Source organism: Chiloscyllium punctatum, chromosome 17 (genome assembly GCF_047496795.1).
Source record: "Chiloscyllium punctatum isolate Juve2018m chromosome 17, sChiPun1.3, whole genome shotgun sequence".
NCBI classification, from domain to species: Eukaryota; Metazoa; Chordata; class Chondrichthyes; order Orectolobiformes; family Hemiscylliidae; genus Chiloscyllium; species Chiloscyllium punctatum.
Window position 1 is genome coordinate 73,306,463 of NC_092755.1, and position 22,938 is coordinate 73,329,400.

General features: G+C 36.3%; 1 protein-coding gene across 4 annotated transcripts in view; it reads right to left on the reverse strand.

The window, feature by feature from the left end:
- The window catches only part of bcl7a (BAF chromatin remodeling complex subunit BCL7A), a 56,138-nt gene continuing 33,200 nt past the window's right edge, over positions 1-22,938 (reverse strand). For 2 of the 4 annotated variants that reach the window (XM_072587448.1, XM_072587446.1), the window contains exons 3-6: positions 22,649-22,742; positions 12,412-12,579; positions 5,677-5,801; positions 1-4,920 (exon numbers count right to left, since the gene is read on the reverse strand). In XM_072587448.1, the coding sequence (XP_072443549.1) occupies positions 4,846-4,920; positions 5,677-5,801; positions 12,412-12,579; positions 22,649-22,742 (462 nt within the window). In that variant the 3' untranslated portion in view covers positions 1-4,845. Of the gene's footprint in view, positions 4,921-5,676; positions 5,802-12,411; positions 12,580-22,648; positions 22,746-22,938 lie in introns of all 4 variants that reach the window. The other 2 variants (XM_072587447.1, XM_072587445.1) reach the window with 1 other exon arrangement.

Below are 22,938 nucleotides of genomic sequence, written 5' to 3' on the forward strand. Positions count from 1 at the left end.
TTCCTGTAAAGAGTTTAATTTTGGTCAGGTTCCATATCATCTGTAACCTTTTGTCATTCATAGGAAATAAAAATACAATACATAACTGAATAAAAACACAATGTGTTATACAATTTTTTTTATTCATGAAAACAAAGCCATTGTACATGGTACAAACCATACTCAAGAATAAATAAAGAAAACATACTGCTGTACAACACATTGCATTTCAGTTGGAAATTGTTAAGTATTTTCATGATAGCTTCGGTCTTTAAAAATCATGTTGTTAAAAGATGGGCAATCTGATCACAAATTTATTTTATGTTGACAATCGGACAGTATTCATATAGTTTGCTGTAGTTAGAATGTAGTAGTGGCATGGATTTCAAGACCTAAAATCACAAGAGTGTTTGCTGCTATTTTGTTATATTAGTAAGTGCCTGCACTTCTACAAACATTTGGAATGTGGTGCTTCAATTTCTATTAACATACAAGCTTGAAAGGCAAAAATTGAAAATCAAAATTCTAGATAAAGTTAAAACACCCATTCTGACCCTGGCAATATCACAGTCTCGCAAAACAACAACTTCACAGATACAAGATGGGATTTATTTTAAAGTATTCCTCAGATGGAAGAAGCTGCAGGGGTAACTAAAATGCAACAGAAGCTCCAACCTTTTTTTTAAGCGTAAGAGAAAAACTCGCACTACCCCCAAGTTTTTGTTTTCAATAAAAGTAAAGCTTCTCCTGCTTTAACTGTGGCACTGCATTTCATTTTTAATGAATGAAAACCATTTTATCTTTTTTTTTTAAAAGACAGCCAGAAGCTTTCTTGAACATTAAACTGCACTAGTTTCAAACGGAAGAAGACAATACCCAATCTACACTGTACAGAAATTCTATTAGCAAAATCCAAACTTAGTTATGGAAGGCAAGACTACACCCAATTGTATAAAAATTCATACCACACGTACAAACTTCATTAGTGTTGCTCGTAGCTTAAAAAAAAATTACACTGTTGAGCCCCTTCATGATGCGAGGTATACAACTAACTTTCACTGCAGCCGTCTTGAAACTAAGAAATACCTACATAAAGATCACGCTCAACATTGGGGATTGCTACACACCTCACCACTTTTAGTAAACGTGCCACTAAAACTTGAGCTGCTTTTGGTTTATGCATTCATAGCAAACAGAACTAAAACATGTAAAGCAAGTTAAACAGTACCAGTACTTTGAAACCTAGTTAAAAGTGTTGCCGGTCCCCAGTAGTTCATAACAAGGTTCCAAAGTAAATCATAACTAAACCAGAATTCTTTAAACTAGTTACCTGAAGGAAAATGGGATATTAATATTCTATTTTGAATTACTTTTGAAAGTCCTGCAAGAGTAAATTAAAAAAAGTTTCTTTGCAATTTCAAATAAATGAAACCTTCCCCATGGACCTACCATTTAAAGTAGTACTGTCAAAAGGTCCAAAAAGCACTGAATTAATGCAGACATGTGACAAAGTATTACATAGAAATTTTCAAACAGTATACACCTTCAATACTAAGAACCATTCTGTTTCTCCCGTCACTATTCAATATAATTCTGTTTAGGAATTTGTATATCATTTGATATTTGGTTCATTGGACAACAGCAAATTGATCCAATTCTACTCAGCCAGTTTCCAAATTACAGCTTTATTTTTATATGCAAAAGTAGAACAGGTTCAATTGAGGAGACAACTCAGCTTTAGTAGGTCCCCATCATAAAGTATTATAATCTTAAGAAAACTATGCAAGTTAAAAATATGGCCAAGTATTGGCACATTGTGCATTTTACTAAAACGTTGATGAAAAATGCAAATTATACATTTGGGCAGGTTTTGGGGCCACTTTATACAGCGAATTGGGTCTCTAGACTCACTAGGTACATTTTTGCAAGCACCATTTTCAACTTTTATTCATTTGAATTTGAGCACGAGATCATAAATGAAACAACCAGACGTACTAATCAGTTCCTGAGTCACTCCAATCTAGTGTAATGCACAAAGTAGTCCCACAACCATGAGAAATACTATTCATGTGCAACAATGCTGACATTTCACCTCCACAGTTTCTGTAACATGAAAACAACCAAGTAATAAATTCAACACCAACTTTCACCCACTCCCCAACCAAAATACAGAAATTAAAAATACAAATCAGAACACCAGACATCTGCTAACCAACTGGTAAAGAATAAAAATGAAGCAATTAAGTGTGCACCCAAAATTGCAGCAAAGTCAGTCGAGCAATGCTACACTGTCCTGATCCAAAACCTAAACCAAATTCAGCTTCAGGCTTTGTTTAAATGCTGCCATGAGCTCAAAGCAGCAAATGGGTACTCTGGTTTATCTCTTTGGGAAGTTTAGGAAATTAGAGCTTCCCTGCTAATAGATTGAGCCTGGAAGGGTGGGGAAGGAAAATAGGTCCTGAAATGTGCCAGCAAGCTGTAGTTTTCAGAGCAACGAGGGCCATTCTTGCTTTTCCAATAAAAAAAAAATCACTTCTTGGGTCATTCTTCAGTGCAATCTTAGCTGTCCCCTTAAAGATAGGCTGCTCAAAACTAATACAACTGGGCAGATCATACAGTTTACAGTTTCTACCCATTTATATTTTAATTCTACACTTGGGGCCTCAACCAGCACTGAACTTGGATTTGCAAATTTAAACCCAAAGCCCATATGGGTAGCTGCACTGCCTGAACCAAATGTTGACACTAAGGGCTGCTCTGGCATCGCAGAAAATGATGCATAGTTGAGATTGTCAAATTGACATTAAAAACAATTTACTATGAATTGAACCTATCCAACTAAATTACTTCAGATTCAGAATTTGAATTTTCTAAGTGGCCTGGGTTACAGAACTTCAAACACTTATAATGGGAATATATATTGTCAGAGTTCGATTTTATTACCAAGTTACCAAGTATTCAAATCACTTTAAACAAAAATTTTATTTGAAATATTTTAGATGGAAAAACTCAGGCATGTCAGTGCGAATAAGTGATAATCTTGAGCAAATCAATTTGCTAAAACCATAAGTGTATTCTCATTCTCAGCACATAAGCACCTAATAACTATGCAAAAGGTAACTGCAATGCAGTGGAGGTTTACACATTAATTTTATTTCCTTGAATACAACCATAATTTTGAGCTCAGTTCCATATATTAATGTTGGAACCCTGCGTTTCAAAAATAAAATCAATAAAGCCTCAAATAAATACAAACACTAATGGCTTTAAGCAGTTTTAGCAGTTACAGTATTTAATGCAAAGATGTAACACATATCTTGCCACAGGGAAATGCAATCATCATTTTAAATTACTAATAGTACTCGTATCATTCAAATGAGAATGAATGTAGTATGAAGTCTATCAACTTTTCAGATTGGGAATTTAAAACATTGAGCTGGCTGAATTTTGTAAGCAATCTCAGAGTTCCCAAAGTTCATACCTGCCTCCACATCTTTAGTGCCTCAGCTTTTAGATGTTTCAAGGATTTAATCAAATTAAATTTGGGGGTTTCATTTGCATTTTATGACACAAAGCGATATGAGAAACTGACCCACTTGCAAATTATTTTTTACTTCAAAATGTAACAATCGCCAAAATAAATTTAATACCCTCATCACCTTTATGCAAGTTTTCTTCACTACTGAAGAAACTCAGTAGGTTTGTTTGCATTAGCTGATCAAACAAAGCATGGCCTACAGAAGAATTTCAATACTTTTTTTTCCAGAAGATGCAAAAAAGGTACAGTATTAATACTTTCTTTACATTCCACAACATGCATCATCCAAAGACACTCTTACTCTCAGGCTTGCATAAGCACCACTAAAATCTGCTGTAGACTAAGAACAATCTCAATTGTCCTTCACAGCAGCACAGATTCAGTTGGACACTTTTGGAAGAGACATACAATCTTGGACCTCCAGGAAACAACTCATCAGATTAGTTCACCAAAGCATTAGGACAGCTCATCAATTATTTTTAAATTCTGAACAGTATCCTGGCTGTATCCTATTCACTATTTGAAAGTTTCATTTTACATCCAGATTCCTGGTTAGCCTATAAGTTGAATACAATCACACATCCACTATAGATACCATTTGTGTAGAAACTTATTTTCAACTAAACAAGTCTACCATATCCAGAAATCCATATTTTCTCCCATTAGTAAATGAATGGAATAACCTATTGTACATGGCTGTATTCAAGGAAACAGATTTCTATTTTAGATACTTGGCGAGTGTTTCAGTTACAAAGCTAAACACGAAAAGGACCAATAGCTCAGACTTCATTACACTGATTAAACATGATCACAACAGAATCTTACTACTTTTTAGACAAAGGGCACTTTCTGTAAGATAGTGGTCATTGTTTTTTCTTAAAAAAACAGGCACAAAAAATGGAATTAAAATGGCATGAATAATGGATTTCACATGTATACTAATTCTGACCTGTACCATCATTAAATATTTTACAACATAAATAAAAGAAATGAAATACAGCAGCAAAAAACATGTGATCTTGACAAGTTTTATAAACTACCAGTGCGTAAACCCTCCTGAGTCCATTTCTTCTACCCACCCCACCCAACTTTAACAGTGAAAGTAATTTAAATATATAAATCACTAGAATGTGTATTCACAGGAGAAATTAGTCAGCATCATGTCTGTCCAGTCTTCCCAAATTTTCTTGGATTATGACCCAACAATCGTTTGTGGTCAGTGGTTCCTCCATGTTCAATAATGTGTGAAAGTTTCTAGAAGGTCGGTCTGAATTGAGGCCTGTTGATGTACCTTTTCATGGAAAGTGACCCCAGAGTTTCTGGACAGCCTAACTCTCCTCAGCACTCTGCTGAGACGTTTCTGTTCTGATCTTTTTTGGAAGTGGTTCCCCATCTTCAGATTCCTAGGAAAAAAGATCAAGTTTGACTACCAAACCAGCATTAATCTCCCTCAGATGTTACTTTTAAAAGATCACAATAAAGTTTTGGCAAAAATTGTACAAAGTTCAATCACAAACAAACCAAACAATTTTGCACAATAGACAAGGACACTTTTATTCTAAAGTAATAGTATTACAACACTGTTTTTGTGCACGTGAGTTTAAATGGAATGATTTATCTATCCAATGCTTCAACTGTAAAAAAAAATGCAGATGTGCAGTGAAATTCAGGCAAAGCAGCACATATTCCAGCCAATGCTATTCTGTGTTTAATTTGACTAGAGAGAGATTACAAAGAACATTAAACCATATTTGCAACATGGTCACTGATAATAAACTTTAGCCTAAGTATGAAATGATTCTGGACAAGCATTATTTAATGATTCTAACCAGAACAGACTTCATTGGACATATACTTATCATTTTAATAAGACTGCTTGCCCTTGAACACAAATGTGCTTTATTTTATGTATCAAAATCAGTTTACTTCAAAAGAACATGAGAATTAACATGCATGTGAATTAGTCAATTGTTTGGCAATGCTGTTGATTTTTTCAATTCGTCCACTACATTAGAAGAGTATTCTTAAACTCATATCCAAATGATAGGTTAAAATGTATGTTTTTAAAAACTACGCTCTTATCGTTCAATGTTTCAGATAATTTATTGCTCCAAATTTGACTAGCATTTGCAGGATTATAAAAACTCTCTCACTTATACCTGAGTATCTTTGGTAGTCTCTGTGTTCTCTTTCACTCCCAATGGCTGCATATCTGATTTCTCTAAATCAGTTGGAGATAATTCTGGGGGAGTTTGGGAATTTGGCTCTGCTGGTGGTGATGTGTCTATAACAAAAACAGCAAATGTATATATATTAGATTTCATTTTTCACATTTTTAAACTTGTCACAGTTTCACAAAAATTGGTGTCCTTAATTAAGACAAACTAGTTAAAGACAGATATTCTGAAAAAAGTAGTAACCAATCTGACAAAAGGCAAGCTGCTAGTTCTTAAGTTTGCGAGAAATATGACAGAAAAGAATGCTCCATTGAAAAAAACCTCAATATGACCAAGGAATCTTTGTCCTTCAGCCAAACTTTCAACAATACAAAAACTATCCTGGATTATGCAGCATGGATTACAATAATGGGCACAAATGTTGGAGATTTTCAGATTGATAAATTTATGTAGAAACAGTTTAAAAGAGCTTTTCAAAGTACATTCCAAATTTTAATTCTAATCATTCTGCAAACAGATTGCCACACAAGACCTCCAAAATCAGTGCACTGACTGAGTTTGAAAGTCACATGGTCATATCCAGGATTTCACTGAAGTTTTCATTCCTAGCCATTTAAAGCAAATCAATGCATATTGTGAAGTTTTCATTCGTGCAACGTTTAGCAAGGAGTTACAAAGCAATACTAGCAAGAAAGATGGGAGCTAACAAGTTGACTGAGTGTCCCTCAGAAGTTAAGTGGTAAATAGATGACCTAAAAAGGAAAATGAGGTTTACAAAAGCTGAAAAAATTCTCTACACGTGTGGAATATTTTTGCAAAGCTGTTTCAGCATGGAAAACTATTGCAGACTCATTCTTAAACGCAGAGTAAAAATCAAAATTCCCAAATTTTCATACTGAATACTACTGAGAAATGGATGCACATTCTCTCCCATCAAAAGAAGCTAACACCATTCAATTTAAAAAGCGTTCCAATTCAACATGAATCCATTCGTATATAATAGAAGTTGTAACAGGAACACCTCATCAAAAATGATCAAACCATTCCTACTACTTATTTCCAAAAAGACAGCATTTCTGAATACAATAATTGTTTCTATCATGGTAATTTTCAATATAATTCAGAATCAAATTTGATAAAGAAAGTCACTTTTCCCCTAGGGAAGGCAGAGAAAGAAAGTCTGAGGCATAGCTGAGAACAAAGTGAATACCTTTAAAGCATATTTTTAAAAATTCAATAATTGTGCTTCCGATATCTAAGTATGCTCTTTCTTTCTCCACCATCACATCTAATAGAAAAGTGGAATAGATGAACAAATGCACAAAAATTTACATTTTGCTTTTGCAGCACAACTGTTTCAATGGCCTGACAATTAGAGGGACTATATTAAATAGATATATAATACTGATACTTTTCAATACTACCAAAATGATAAGTTTAATACATCAGGAAATATTGTGACTGCACAACGTAAAGTTTTAGAGTTAAGCCAGTTTTTTTTCCCCTCTTAAAAAAATGACCCTAAACCTATATGATGCTAAAAGGAACCTAAGTCCAAGTTTGTGATAATTCTAAAATTAATCCAGTCACAAATTAATATTCCAGATTGACTATGCTAAAACATAAATCCACAACAGTTAGCATGAGGGAAATATTTTAAAGTCACTCTATAAACAAATATCTTCTGACACTTTGAGCACTAGTAGTTCAGTACCTTTGAAATATATCTATATCACAGGTATAGTATTAATTATTAATGAAACAGCATTTCAAATATCAAACTATGACAAGTTGGATCATACTAAAAGTGTTGGCGCAGGGGCTGTGGGTCAAATGGCCCATGTGCACAATTATTTTTAGATAAATACTAAATAATAGCCTTAGGCACCATAGTTTAAACTAAAAATCATGAATAGAAATGTAATTCTTTAAAGGAAGCAATAAATGTATGGTCAAGACTTTCTGCATAAACTAGAAAGCTTCAAGCAGTTTTTATAGGTAATGTCATTATTGATTAAAAGGCTGCAAAACAAATGCGTTAGTCAGCCAAATATCTCAGAAGAGAGTTTGTCCACCAAAGTTAAAACATTTCAAAAAGTGAAGCATTTTTCAGATGCTTCATTAATAATTAGCAAAGCATTTGACAAAAATATGCATCTGGGGAGGAGTAAGTAGAGAATTGGCCATACCACCCCAAAAACCACCAAAAAGTGTTTTAAACCTAAAATTCATTGATACACAAATTCACTGAACATTTCTCTCAAACCCAGCACATAAACACTGCTAGAGAAACGGAAATGTGAAATCACGCGACCTAGCCATACCCTTTTAAATTCAGAGAAAATTAAATTTTAAGATCCATTATTAACTATGAATCAAAATTAAATATAGCTTCAAATTGCCATTTCAAATTTTAAAGTCCAATTAATTGAGAATGTGTTATTGTATTGCTGTTAAGTACACATGGCTGCTTTTCTACATTCTAAGTCAGTCAACAATGCATTTAATACTTTAGAAATAAGTACCACTAGTAGGATTACTGCATTCTGAATGACCAGCATTACGAAGGATCATGTGGATATGCTTCAAGTATACAATGTTTAAAGATGTATAGGGGTTTGCTCAAATTGCTATTTCCCTACTTGGTTCCTAATGCAATTAATACTTAATATTGGAAAATAAATTTTATTGCATAATAAAAGTTGGTACTAGAGTTTATTAGATTTTAGAAGGCTACGGAGTTGGTCAGTCTCATTTTTGCAGCAATTGAATGGGACTTTTATATAAATGTTTAATTAGAAATAGAATTCTTGCCACAATTGCCACCATAGAGCATTTGTTGGGAGGGGAAAACTGCATGAATAAATTTAGCCAACATGACAGAGTTATAAAAGCGCAACACGTAATATACAGGGTGAAGTGACAATAGTCTAGACAAAATGGGAAGATGCTTTAAAATACTTATAAAATGGTGCGCTATTTGAACTTGATTCATGGATCTGTTTTATAATATACTAGACACTAAACACAAAGAAAAACCAAACTTATGTAAAAGTCAAACCCAAAAATGAGTATTGATCCAAGTATAAAATGTGAATTACAACATTAATGGCCCAAATAGTTAATACATCAATTTAAGAAAATCAGATGGGCTAACGAGGCATTTGTTGGGAAAAGTTATTTAAACCTAAGCTGTTCCCTTGAAAGTCAATTAATTTACTGAGCAAGTAGTTGAACCAGATGGATGGATGGGCATGGTCTGATCACTGAACAATACTGTGTTAGCAAGCTTCGAAAGAGCTGCAGTTGAGTTCCACCATACACCCCCCACCCACCCAAACCACACAATCACTGCCTCATTCAGAGGTAAAATGGTACATTCACTCTTATTTTCCACTTTTGATCGTTACCACTTAGCCGTGGTTAAAAATAATCATGCCAACAACGGATAAGAACAGGATGGACTGAAGCTGCAAAGACACATAGCCTACAGACACTTATTGACCATATTCATATATGAATAATGAACACTTGAATGAGACAGCAAAGTGAATTTTATCACTAACTGTAACACATGAAAGACAATGCCTCAAGGCATGAAAGGAATAAAACTGCCATGGAAAAATAAATCTTAAGTGTTGGAACATTCAAAAGAACGTGAAAGAGAAATCAAATTACTATCACCTGATCTTAGATGAGTGAATTTTGACATTTATTAAGAAACAAACATTTAAGGGTAGATTGAAATTGAACACATCACAAAATTGTTGTAAAGACAAAAAATATAGTGATTATTCCCATAAAAAACTCTTGAAACTATCAATCTTTAAGCTTTTTATGCTAACCTTATAATAAAGGAGGCTTGTAGCTTTAATGTGGGACTCACGTTGAAAGGGAGCAAGTTTAAAATCAAATTCAAATTAATTACTTGTCACTGCTAAAATTGAGTTTTTCCAATTCTCAGCTGAGCAGTTTAATAGCCTTGTGGTAAAGAAAAAAAACACAAGTACACATACATGTATACACATACACAGAAACCTATCCCGTCCCACAAAGCACACCTCTTATTGGTAGACATGGAGGAGCTTCCATGGTGCCTCTGAAGAAGTCTGCTACCCAGACGGTCCCGTCCTCCCAGATGAAGGACAGCTTGGAGGCAGGAAGGCATAGAAAAGGAGATTTCAAATTAAAACAATTACAGGAAAAGTTATTTGTCTAGCTATCTATTTTAAATTAATACGTGTTTTTCGGTTACTTGGCTTGAAAAATTCAATTCAAAATTTCATTTAGAAAAATGAAAACAGAAGTCTTTTAAAAAGCTATGCAGCTTTCACCACCTCCTCCCTCACGTCACAAATATTATGCCAACGAAGAGGCAAAAGCAGTCAAACTGTTCATGACCCATGACCAGAGGGAGTTTCCAACTGCTTTTCAAAAAAAATTGCAGTAACTGGCCAAGTCTACTTCAGTGTTTCTACTGATTTTAAGTAAACAAGCTCAGATAGCACAAATTTCATTTGGCAAGCAAAATTTTCATCTTCTGGTCTCATTTCCATACTTCCAAGAGGTATTCTAAATTCATCAAGACAGAAAATTAAGCGAAGCATATTCTGGATTAGACAGAAATTGCCAAATTTAAGCCCAAAGTATTTATGTAGTACATAGCTTACGATTGCATAAAGAGGTATAAATGGAATCATTACCCTTTTATTCCCTTCCACGTGACCAGGTAGCAGTGTAGCTCAAGTGTTAGATATCAAAATGCCAAATTCTGTGGCAGCCAATGAGCAGTCATGAAAGGGCATAAAGGGCCCCATTTTACTTTTTTTTACAATTAAACAGTGGGACTCCAACTACTTTATCAGAGAGCAGTATAAAAGTCTAATGCAAGGTTGAATAGTTGAAAAGAAGAATGATCACCTGCAAGGCCACGTGATATTCTGAGAGTGAGGTTTGGACCTTTCCAGAGAGGTCACTTTGCAAACTCCATGTACTGCCAATTAGAGAGTAGACTGTTGACCTCCCCAGAGAACAGGACACATGGATTCCTTTGTGCATTATCAATTCAAAATCCATCCTGATCGTCTCCTAGAGATCACTCCACTGACAAGACAGGAAATGAACTGTACATAAGGGACATAAAAAGATCTCCAGCAGCAACAATAATAAAAGCTTCTGAAGAGGATAAACAAAGGAAAGGTTTTCTTTACCAAGGCCTTTGATCTCAACAGTTTCTGCATTTTACTTATTGCTCGTTAAGTTCCCTGTAAGATGCTGAATTGTGACTTGAAGAACTTGCTTCAAAATCATCAATCTTCCAATACGGAAACCACACATCAGCAACAAGCACATGCCCTAACACTACCTGTGCTTAAAAAAATACATCTTTGAATTCTATTAGAACATTACAGAAAATAATCAATATCCAGCAATCTTACAGATTTCAGATCTGTATCTCAAATAATAGAATTAACTGGCAATTCCTCAGAAATCCAATATTCTCTATACACTTGACAATTTGAAATCAAGGCAGAAGTTCTTTCAAATCATCTTTTATTCACTTGGTCATGGGTGTCACATATTGTATATTTTCTAATAAATCAGACTACAAGAACTCAATGCCCCATTCATTCTAAGTTAACTAATCTCAGCCTGGGTAACAGCAAACCACTGGCTACAGACTCCATGTCATAGGGAGCAAGAAAATGTAAAAAGAAATATCAGGCAGGTTATTTCCTCTTCCTATGTGGTGACTCCTGCTTGCAAATACAGGCATCTAAAGGTTTACCTGATGGTAACATCTATATTTTGTTCACTACCCAGATTTCCCCAATAATCACTTATCAGGAACTCTTCAGTACCTGTTTCCGGTATAATCATGAGCTACAGAAATAACTGTCAGCATTTTCAGTGAAGAAAGGAAACAGTCAGAACCGCAAGAGCACAAGTTTAAAAAACTACAGTTCTAATTTTTTTTTCAAATCAAACTTTAAAATACTGTATTTATGTATGAGCATTGTATGTCATAGGTATCATTAAATAATAGCATCACACGGAGTCAAACAATTAATGACTTGAATACTCTGGATGTATGATTTTTGAAATATGATCTCAAAATTGTTCAGCATGGACATCTTTACTAAAATTCTGCATTTGGAAGATTGAATACTGTTAACCATCTTACATGGATCCCAAAACAACAAAACTGAAAGTAAAACCAAAGTAACTATCAGAGATGTCCCCAATTCTGGCAAAAAGCACCTAAAATTCTAATAGATACTTCACTGAGCATTTGTTTCACAATTTCTTATTTACCTCCTGTATTCATACACAGACATTTTTTACATTTGAGTATTTGCTCTGAGGATTATCCAAATTGTTTTATTTACCCAAAAGTACTCCCTTATCTTAAATTTGTCATAACCTCCCAAATAGACCAACTTTCTGTTAAATGTACCGTCATCCTTCCATTATGATAAAATCTTCAAAATCTCAATTATAATGCAATTTATTCTTTATTTATATTTTAAGAAACAATCACACCCAAATGTTTACATTTTCACGAATAAGGTTTTGATTTTCATTCAAGGATTAAATGTATTCAGCAAAGTTGGGTGAGAGTTTCTCCACTCAGAAAATACTACCATGAATTGGATTTTGACCTGAGGACTCCTGCAAAGTCCTGATTTCTATTCCTCAATCTGTTTTAAGCCTTACCGTCAGAGCTAGGCCGTTCTTTGATAGGGGCCTGAACCTCCTCAGTCCCAGTTTCAGCACCCTCTGGTTGGATTATTAAATTCTGCTCTGGTGCAGGACTTGGATTGCTGCTGTTCTCCTGCTTCATTGGAGAAGCATCTGCTATGGAACTCTGATTACTGTTCTCATCTAATTTACAAACATCAAAAAAATTGAATTAGATAAAATGTTACACATTTGACAAAATGCTTTGGGAATAAAATGGAAAGCGAAAGGTGAAAGCACAGAGACTGGAACACTTGCAGACAAACAACTTTGGATTTTGTTCTTCTTCACCTCCACAAAGGAATCTAGTTTTTCAGAACGCCGCTGGAATCTGAATTCTTCAAGTTCAAGTATACAATTTTTGAATACACAGACAGGATTTATTCCCAATATCATCTTATATTAATACAGCTACATTTGAACACATAGGAAGTTTTACATTGAGTTTTGTAGTGCAAGGTCAACATCAAAAATCTTGATGTGCTCCCACATTTATAGTTTAATATTTCCCACTTTGCAGAAAGTCAGCTTTAAGTCAGTCTTCCAAGGACATAGCATCTCTCCTCTTAAGTTAGTTTTGAAGACTGCGTGAAAATAAGATGCTGAACTGTCACAGTGAGGCAAGTTCATTCAAAGCACTCAACAGGGAATTATTAAATCATCTGAAAATGAATGTGGAGGAGGAAAAAGGTGAGAGATCGATATCTATTTTCCAAAGAGCTGGTATAGATTTGATGAAGTGAATAGGTTCTTGCAAGAACGCCGAGCTACATGCCCAATTTTGTGTCATAAATCAGGCTCATCAACAGGCTGAACTGAGGTCAAATGATCAATGAAATGAACGTAATGCTGATGTTGCTTTAAAATGCATGAATTAGGAACTTCACATTTTTCAGTACCATAATTTGCATGGGGGCCTCCCTCAGGAAAACTAGGGTGGTGTCATAATGGACTTAAAATTTTGGCCCATTACTGTGACAGAAGTAAACATTGCTTAGTATTCCAATTTACTGTTTCTTTGGCCAAGCGAAGCATTTAACCTAAGTGCAAACAAATTCATCCCACTATAAATTCATTCATTAAAAACTCTCCCACAATTGGCAACCTGGTGTAAGGCTCCAGGTTAGTATATTTGTAGCAATGATGTAGGTTGTAACAAAATGAATAAGATGATTGTCTCAATTATTTTCTTCCACCACACCTGGGGTTCCTTTGTCATTAAACATTCTTCAATTATATTGTCTGCTTTAAAGTTCCTTTTACCAATCTTTATCTGCGTGCATATTGTTAACTCAATATTAGCATTATATTATTGTGCTACAATAGCTATTTTCCCCAATGCCATTAAAGAAATTATACACAGTAGCAGCAAGTGAGGAGAAAATAAGGAACCATGCAATATCATATTCAGATTTATTCAGATAAATTGCATTTCCAATAGTTGGTTTAAGAGAGATATATGAAATATATCCTGGTAAGGAACAAAACTCATTTCAGAATCATTAGCACATGAAACATTTCGTCCAAAATCTCCGAATGAGCATCATCACTGTGGCATTTTTCTGTCATTTCGTCAGAACCCTGTACATTATGATTTAACTAAACATAATGCCCACTTTAATGCCTTGACCACAATTCTGAAGTGTTTTCTATACATAAAATATTTCCCAAGTGAGTCATTTTCTCATCACATTTACTGCTTCTGCAAATCACTTCAAAGCTGTGCCCTCTCATTCTCAATCTTTCATGATCGAGAACACCTAATTGTCTACTTTTTTCACATGTCTAGAAGTTTGTAAACCTATATCAAATCTCCTCTTAGCCTTCTCTTATCTAAAATAAACAGTCCCAGCTTCTCCAATTTACCTCCATAATTGAGGCTTCTCATCAATAGAATCATTATTGAAAACATAATCTCCAATTTCTTCAATGTGTTCATATCCTTCTTGTAGTAAGGCACTCAGAACATCCCAGCTGAGGTGTCTTATACAGGAGAACTGTGACCTCCCACTTATAATTTATGCCCCTATTAATAATACCTAGAATACTATATGCTTTATTAAATGGTCTATCCACCTGTCCTTCCACTTTTAATGCTTTATGCACACATATACCCCGGTCTCCGCACCTCACATCCTTCAATAGTACCTTTTATAACATCTCTCCATGTTCTAAAATGCATCACTTCACTTTTCCATACTGAACTTCATCTGTTAACAATCTGCCCACTTGACCAACTTGTGGTGTTCTTTTGAAGTTCTACAGTCATCCTCATGGTTTACAAAGCTACCAAGTTTTGTATCGTACCTAAACTTTTAAATTAACCCCTGCACATCAAGATCTGAATCATAATTGTAAATCAAGAGAAACAGGGGTGTAATAAAACAAAGGTTCTGGGTAGTCCACTACAAATCTTCCTCTAGTTTAAAAATGATCCTTTCACCATTACAGTTCAATACGCAAGCAGATTTGTCAATAATTTCACTTACATTTTAAGCATAGGAATTCCATTCATGGAATCTACCAGATTTTTTGCTGATAAGCATCCTCTTCCAACAATTGATCCTCAAAAAAAAACTGAAGGTCATGAAGAACCACGCTCACTAACCAAAAAAAGAATTGCTTTTAAAAAAGGATTAAATAAAAAGTTGAATAAAATACTAATAGGTAGTTCTCCTATAACACTACTGTGTTCCAGCAAAACCTCGCTCAATAGAAAATTGCTTGATATAAATAAGGGGATTACGGGAAAAGTGGGGCTCAGGGCAGACCAGCAAAAAAAAATTGCTCACCATCACTCAAAAATCACCCAAAAAAGGTAGAGTACAGCTGGAATGAAAGTTGAAATCATATTTATTGACGAAATAAAAAATGTAAATTTAACAATACATTTAAAAATGTAAGAGAGCTGCTCTCTGTATATATCCTGGTAAGATATGAAACTCATTCCAGAATCTTAGCTGCACAGAATTTCAGAATAGTTAGCACATGAAGCTTCTATTTGGTCCAAAGTTTCAGAATGTACCTCTCAAAGAAAGCTGCTCTGTCTGCAGCTGAGATCCATACATGCATAGAACACCACAAAGACCAGCGCTGATATCGTGCATGTACAGAAGTGTAGGGAGACTTCAGGCACAGACATCAGCAAGTACGCAGAAAGGCACGAAGATCAGAACTGATGACGTACATGGCAAAGACACTAGCACATATGTACAATACGGACATTGGTGCATAGAGTCACAGATGTACAGCATGGAAACAGACCCTTCGGTCCAACACGTCCAGGCCGAGCAGATATCCAAATCCAATCTAGTCCCACCTACCAGCACCCAGCCCATATCCTTCCAAACCCTTCCTATTCATATAGCCATCCAAATGCCTCTTAAATGTTGCAATTGTACAGCCTCCACCACATCCTCTGGCAGCTCATTCCTTACACATACCACCCTCTGCATGAAAACGCTACCCCTTAGGTCTCCTTTATATCTTTCCCCTCTCACCCTAAACCTATGCCCTTTAGTTCTGGATTCCACCACCCCAGGGAAGAGACTTTGTCTATTTATCCTATCCATACCCCTCAATTTTGTCAACCTCTACAAGGTCACCCCTCAGCCTCTGACACTCCAGGGAAAACAGCCCCAGCCTGTTCAGCTTCTCCCTATAGCTCAGATCCTCCAACCCTGGCATCATCCTTGTAAATCATTTCTGAACCCTTTCAAGTTTCACAACATCTTTCCGATGGGAAGGAGACCAGAATTGCACGCAATATTCCAACAGTGGCCTAACCAATGTCATGTACAGCCGCAACATGACCTCCCAACTCCTGCACTCAATACTGACCAATAAGGGAAAGCATACCAAACGCCACCTTCACTATCCTATCTACCTGCGACTCCACTTTCAAGGAGCTATGAACCTCCACTCCAAGGTCTTTGTTCAGCAGCACTCCCTAGGACCTTACCATTAAGTGTATAAGTCCCACTAAGATTTGCTTTCCCAAAACGCAGCACCTCGCATTTATCTGAATTAAACTCCATCTGCCAATTCTCAGCCCATTGGCCCATCTGGTCCAGATCCTGTTGTAATCTGAGGTAACCCTCTTCGCTGTTCACTACACCTCCAATTTTGGGGTCATCTGCAAACTTACTAACTGTACCATTTATGCTCGCATCCAAATCATTTATGTAAATGACAAAAAAAATAGAGGGCTCAGCACCAACCCTTGTGGCACTCCACTGGTCACAGGCCTCTAGCCCAAAAAACAACCCTCCACCACCACCCTCTGTCTTCCACCTTTGAGCCAGTTCTGTATCCAAATGGCTAGTTCACCCAGTATTCCATGAAATCTAACCTTGCTAATCAGTCTCCCATGGGGAACCTTGTCGAACGCCTTACTGAAGTCCATATAGAGCTTAAAAATGTGTTAAAAATACAAAGGTAGCCTTTTATCTTAGCCTGCTTGGCACACTCTCCTCATTCCTGAAGGGCTTATGCCCAAAATGTCGATTCTCCTGTTCCTTTGATGCTGCTTGACCTGCTGCGTTTTTCCAGCAACATATTTTTAAAGCTCTGATCTCCAGCATCTGCAGTTCTCACTTTCTCAAGTCCATATAGATCACATCTACTGCTCTGCCCTCAATCTTCTTTTTACTTCTTCAAAAACTCAATCAAATTTGAGAGACATGATTTCCCACGCACGAAGCCATGTTGACTATCCCTAATCAGCCCTTGTGTTTCCAAATACATGTACGTCTTGTCCCTCAGGATTCCCTCCAACAACTTGCCCACCGAGGTCAAGCTCACCAGTCTATAGTTCACTGGCTTGTCTTTACTGCCCTTCTTAAACAGTGGCACCATGTTTGCCAACCTCCAGTCTTCCGGCACCTCACCTGTACTATCGATGATTCAAATATCTCAGCAAGAGGGCCAGCAATCACTTCTCTAGATTCCCACAGAGTTCTCGGGTACACCTGATCAGGTCCTGGGGATTTAATCACTTTTAACTGTTTCAAGACATCCAGCACTTCCTCCTCTGTAATCTGGACATTTTGCAAGATGTCACCATCTATTTCCCTACAGTCTGTTATCTTCCATATCCTTCTCCACAGTAAATACTAATGCAAAATATTCATTTAGTATCTCCCCCATTTTCTGTGGCTCCACACAAAGGCTGCTTTGCTGATCTTTGAGGGGCCCTATTCTCTCCCTAGTTACCCTTTTGTCCTTAATATTTGTAAAAACCCTTTGGATTCTCCTTAATTCTATTTGCCAAAACTATGTTCCCGTTTTGCCCTTCTGATTTCCCTCTTAAGTATAGTCCTACTTCCTTTATACTCTAAGAATTCACTCAATCTATCCTGTGTATACTTGACATATGCTTCCTTCTTTTTCTTAACCAAACCCTCAATTTCTTTAGTCATCCAGGATTCCCTATACCTACCAGCCTTCCCTTTCACCCTGACAGGAATATACTCTCTCTGGATTCTTGTTATCTCATTTCTGAAGGCTTCCCATTTTCCAGCCGTTTCTTTACCTGCAAACATCTGTCGCCAATCAGCTTTCGAAAGTTCTTGCCTAATACCGCCAAAATTGGCCTTTCTCCAATTTAGAACTTCAACTTTTAGATCTGGGCTATCCTTTTCCATCACTATTTTAAAACAAATAGAATTATGGTCACTGGCCCCAAAGTGCTCCCCCACTGACACCTCAATCACCTGCCCTGCCTTATTTCCCAAGAGTAGGTCAGGTTTTGCACATTCTCCAGGAGGTACACCCACATACTGAATCAGAAAATTGTCTTGTACACACTTAAGAAATCCCTCTCCAACTAAACCTTTAACACTATGGCAGTCTCAGTCGATGTTTGGAAAGTTAAAATCCCCTACCATAACTACCCTATTATTCTTACAGATAGCTGAGATCTCCTTACAAGTTTCTCAATTTCCCTCTGACTATTGGGGGGGTCTTGCATACAATCCCAATAAGGTGATCATCCCTTTCTTATTTCTCAGTTCCACCTAAATAACTTCCCTGGATGTATTTCCAGGAATATCCTCCCTCAGCACAGCTGTAATGCTATCCCTTATCAAAAATGCCACACCCCCTCCTCTCTTGCCTCCCTTTCTATCCTTCCTGTAGCATTTTTATCCTGGAACATTAAGCTGCCAGTCCTGCCCATCACTGAGCCATGTTTCTGTAATTGCTATGATATCCCAGTCCCATATTCCTTACCATGCCAGAGTTCATCTGCCTTCCAGTTAAACCCCTTGTATTGAAATAAATGCTGTTTAATTTATTAGTCCTACCTTGCCCCTGCCTGTTTGACTCACTTCTGTTCTCAGCTGTACCCATCTCAGATCGATCTCTTTCCTCATTATCTCCCTGGGTCCCACCCCCCCACGTTACTAGTTTAAATCCTCCCAAGCAGTTCTAGCAAATTTCCCTGCCAGTATTAGTCCCTTTCCAATTTAGGTGCAATCCGTCCTTCTTATACAGCTCACTTCTACCCCAAGAAAGATTCCAATGATCCAAAAATGTGAATCCTTCTCCCATACACCAACTCCTCAGCCATGCATTCATCTGCTCTATCCTCCTATTCATGCCCTCACTAGCTTGTATGTGCACACTGACAAACATTTTGACATAGACATCAGCGCATGCACAGAACAAAATGCATGAACCGATCCCTGCTGGAATCACACTACACCAAACAGAGGCAAGCAATTTTAAAAATACCATTCCCTAATTTTTCAGTGACATTATAGCCAAATCAGGTTGCCAAAACGCACATTACCCCAGAACTACCTGTACTTGGATCGAAAACAGGCAGCTTTTGATTGTAACAACAAAATGGGCAAAAATCAGAACGGAAATATAAGAAATTGTTACATTTAAATATTTCTGTCATGTACATTTACTATACCTTTCCGCAGTACGAAGCTAGAGAATATGGTAGAAGTTTGAGAAATATTCTCAATTGATTCAATGGATAAAATAAATTCAGTGGTTCTTGAAAAACTTTAACCAAATGGAAAAAACACTTTTCTTCTCATGCTTAATATATGACAAAAAGCTCTATATCCAAGACTTAATAAACTTTAACAGGCAATCTCCATCAACACTGCTGACAGTCATTCAGGGATCTGAAACAGTTGCAACATTTAATTGTCAAGCTAGAACCCAGCACGTACTTGATAATTTGAATTTTAATCTGAACTCTCAAGTTCAGATACTCCTTATGAGCCAAGTTATCTAAATGGGTATATCCACATGCAAGGTCAACTTTTGAGAAATTTCTTCAGCTGAGCCAATCTCACATAACTTGTTTGATCCTGAAACTTCAGTACAATGCTGCACCTACAACTCAGGTCAGATATTTGTACTATAATGAAACTATGGCTTTAAGAGGTATATTTAGTCCTGCTTGTTTTTTAGATAAAGAGAGGCATTGAGGTGTCTACTGAAAACTCAAAGTAAACATATTATGAGGCCTTGGGGTTTTGTTTTAAAAAGTTGGAACAATAGAAGCAGCCTGAATAGATAGGGCCAGCTCCCACAGAACCAAAATTTTTAGTTTGCTTTTTGCTAGCAGTTGCTGGAGTCTAAGCAGGTTTAGAAGCTACCGTGCATCTCTCCCTGCTACATCCTCTGAGTTTTCTCTTAATGCTTTTCCTCCCGGGCTCCTACAATTGCACGTGAGACAATCAATTTTATTGATTTTGCCAAGGGTGTGTTTATGGTTTGCTACTATATTGGAACAGTTGCTGTTCAGTAGTTAAATAATCTATTATTCTGTTAGGTTTTCCAATAAAGTTACTCCAACAACTTCTTTCGGTTGTTGCCTTCTAACTATTGTGTATGAATAAAGTGTGTTTTGCTTTAAATGCAATAGTTTGAACAATCTAATTGTATCCGGAGTGAAATGCTGGGCACTTGCCTTTAAAATAAGGCAGCATAATAGCTATGCTGTTAATGTATTTTGAAGGGGTCTGATCCGGTCCATAACATTACCTTTTACAATAATGCCTCACTCTGCAGTCTCAACGCCCAAAATACTACAATTAGTAAATTCACTTCTCCAGAGATTAACCTTCCATAAATCTCTCAATCTTAAACAGTGTCCAGTATCAAGTTACGCTTCCCCAGCATCATTTTTCTTGTCAACTGCTTCCCTTTCCCCAAACCACTGAATTTAAAAATTCTCAAACTTGGTTTTAAAAACTCTGAACATCACCCATGTTAAAATTATGTCCTTCTCTGCATCATCTTCTATACCAGAGTCTCAGCCATCTGAGAGAAAATGAAGACTGCAGATGCTGGATACCAGAGAACACTTTACTGATGAAGACTTTATGCCCAAAACATGAATTTTCCTGCACCTCGGATGCTGCCTGACCTGCTGTGCTTTTTCAGCACCACACTCAGTCATCTAAGGCCTACACTCAAAATTCCCCATTTAAATAACTGTATCTTGCTACTTTTGAACGAAGGCAACAGAATAGAGGAAAACAAGGCCAAGTGAGAGTAGAGGACAGACTGATACATACTGAGAGCGCTGTAGGGGTGAGTAACAAGAAACAATAAGCAAGAGAATAATTACAAGTGAAAAAGTCCAGGAGCATATGCAAGAGAAATAAAACATATCCATCTCTGCCAAGCAATCACTTTGTTTGGCAGCACAGTGGCTCAGTGGTTAGCACTGCTGCCTCACAGCACCAGGGATATGGGTTTGCTTCCAGCCTCGGGCAACTGTGTTTAGAGTTTGCACATTCTCCCTGTGTCTGCGTGGGATTCCTCTAGGTGGTCCAGTTTCCTCCCATAATCCAAATATGTTCAAGTTAAGTGAATTGGCCATGCTAAATTGTCCATAGCGTTCAGGGACATGTGGGTTAAGTGTGTTAGTCAGGGGTAAATGTAGAGTAATAGGGTAGGGGGATGGGTCTGTGTGGGTTACTCCTCAGAGTCTCAGTGTGGACTTGGTGGGCCAAAATGGCCTGTTTCCACACTGTAGGGGATTCTATGATTCTAAATGAAAAATAGATTTTTTTTGTGACATGCTTAAATTCTTATAGATGATGAGTTCTCTCACTAAATATAATTGTAAATTTTTGGGATTTCAAATTTACTTATCGCACTTTTTTGCCCAGCAAGGTAGAGTCTTTATCAGCAGGGACAAAGCTGCGCTAGATGCCACTTATGAAATTACAGAAACATACAACATTAAAAAGAGGATGTTTAAATCACAAGTTTATGCTGGCTCTCTGAAGGAACAGAACACATTCACATTTTTTTGTCATCAGTCAGTTCTTCTATAATGCAATGGTTACATTCTTAAGCAACCGTGTTATAGTTTTAAAAAAAAATCACACTTTAGAAACAACACTTAAAAAGGTGTTATAATCGTGTTACAGCCAACAAGTTTTAAAATTCACGCGCCCCCAATTCATCAATCATGCTACAGCGAATTCGCATTGACGAACAATGCGTTATAACAAAACAACGTGCATTCTCATTCTCTGGTACCAATGCTATATCATATTAAAATTTTTGATGCACTGCTACCATTTCAAATAAAGTGTTCCAAATGCCAACAACTTCAATAAAAATTAGCTTCAACTCCCCTCTAGATCTTTGGCTAATAATTTTGAATGCATGACCTCTAGTTATTGATGGATTTACCAGAAAGTCTTATATTACTACCTTTTATCCTGTACATAAATCTTTCTTTTTTCAATTTAACCTTCACATTATTTATTTTACGAAGGCAGATGCACAAAAATACTCATTAATTCTGCACCAGGTTCTGTTTTTACATTAAACTTTTCCTTTGGATCTTTAAAAAGTTCAACTTTTTCATAGCAAACCACTTATACTGAACTATTTATAATAAAAAAAAGTTTTAGCCAGTGTCAAACTGGGAAGCAAAAGTTTTCTTAAATATAAAGCCAGAAATTTTTTTTAGTTTTATTTTTAAAAAAAGAGTAGTGAGCATTATATTATTTAGCTTGAAATTTAAAAGGGAAGAGATTATTTTAACTATACGATCACCAAACTTTACTTGAGTAATTCAGTTGTATATTTAATACCCCAATGGGTCACAATAGCTAGATAGTACACATTAGCAATAAGACCAGCTGAATAAAATTCTTGTAAAATTCAGCTATTAAGCCATGATTAAAAGATCCACAATCCACCAAAAACACAATACATATACCTTGAATATCCATCATGCCTGGCGAGGAACTGTTTTCTGGAGTTGTCACTTCAGAGCCACATTTATCATCTTTCCCCTTTTTTTTATTCTTGTTCTTCTGTACAAAATAAAACAAATGTTGAGATTTGATCTACAAATCAACTTCTGTAAGTTAAATCTGGTTTTATGGTGTACACTTCTGATCTTAATACTATCAAGATTTGTGTGTAATACATCAACATTTATGATTATAAATATTTATGGATGGAATTGTAATGTTAAAAAGCCAAGAAAGATATGGCATTAATTTA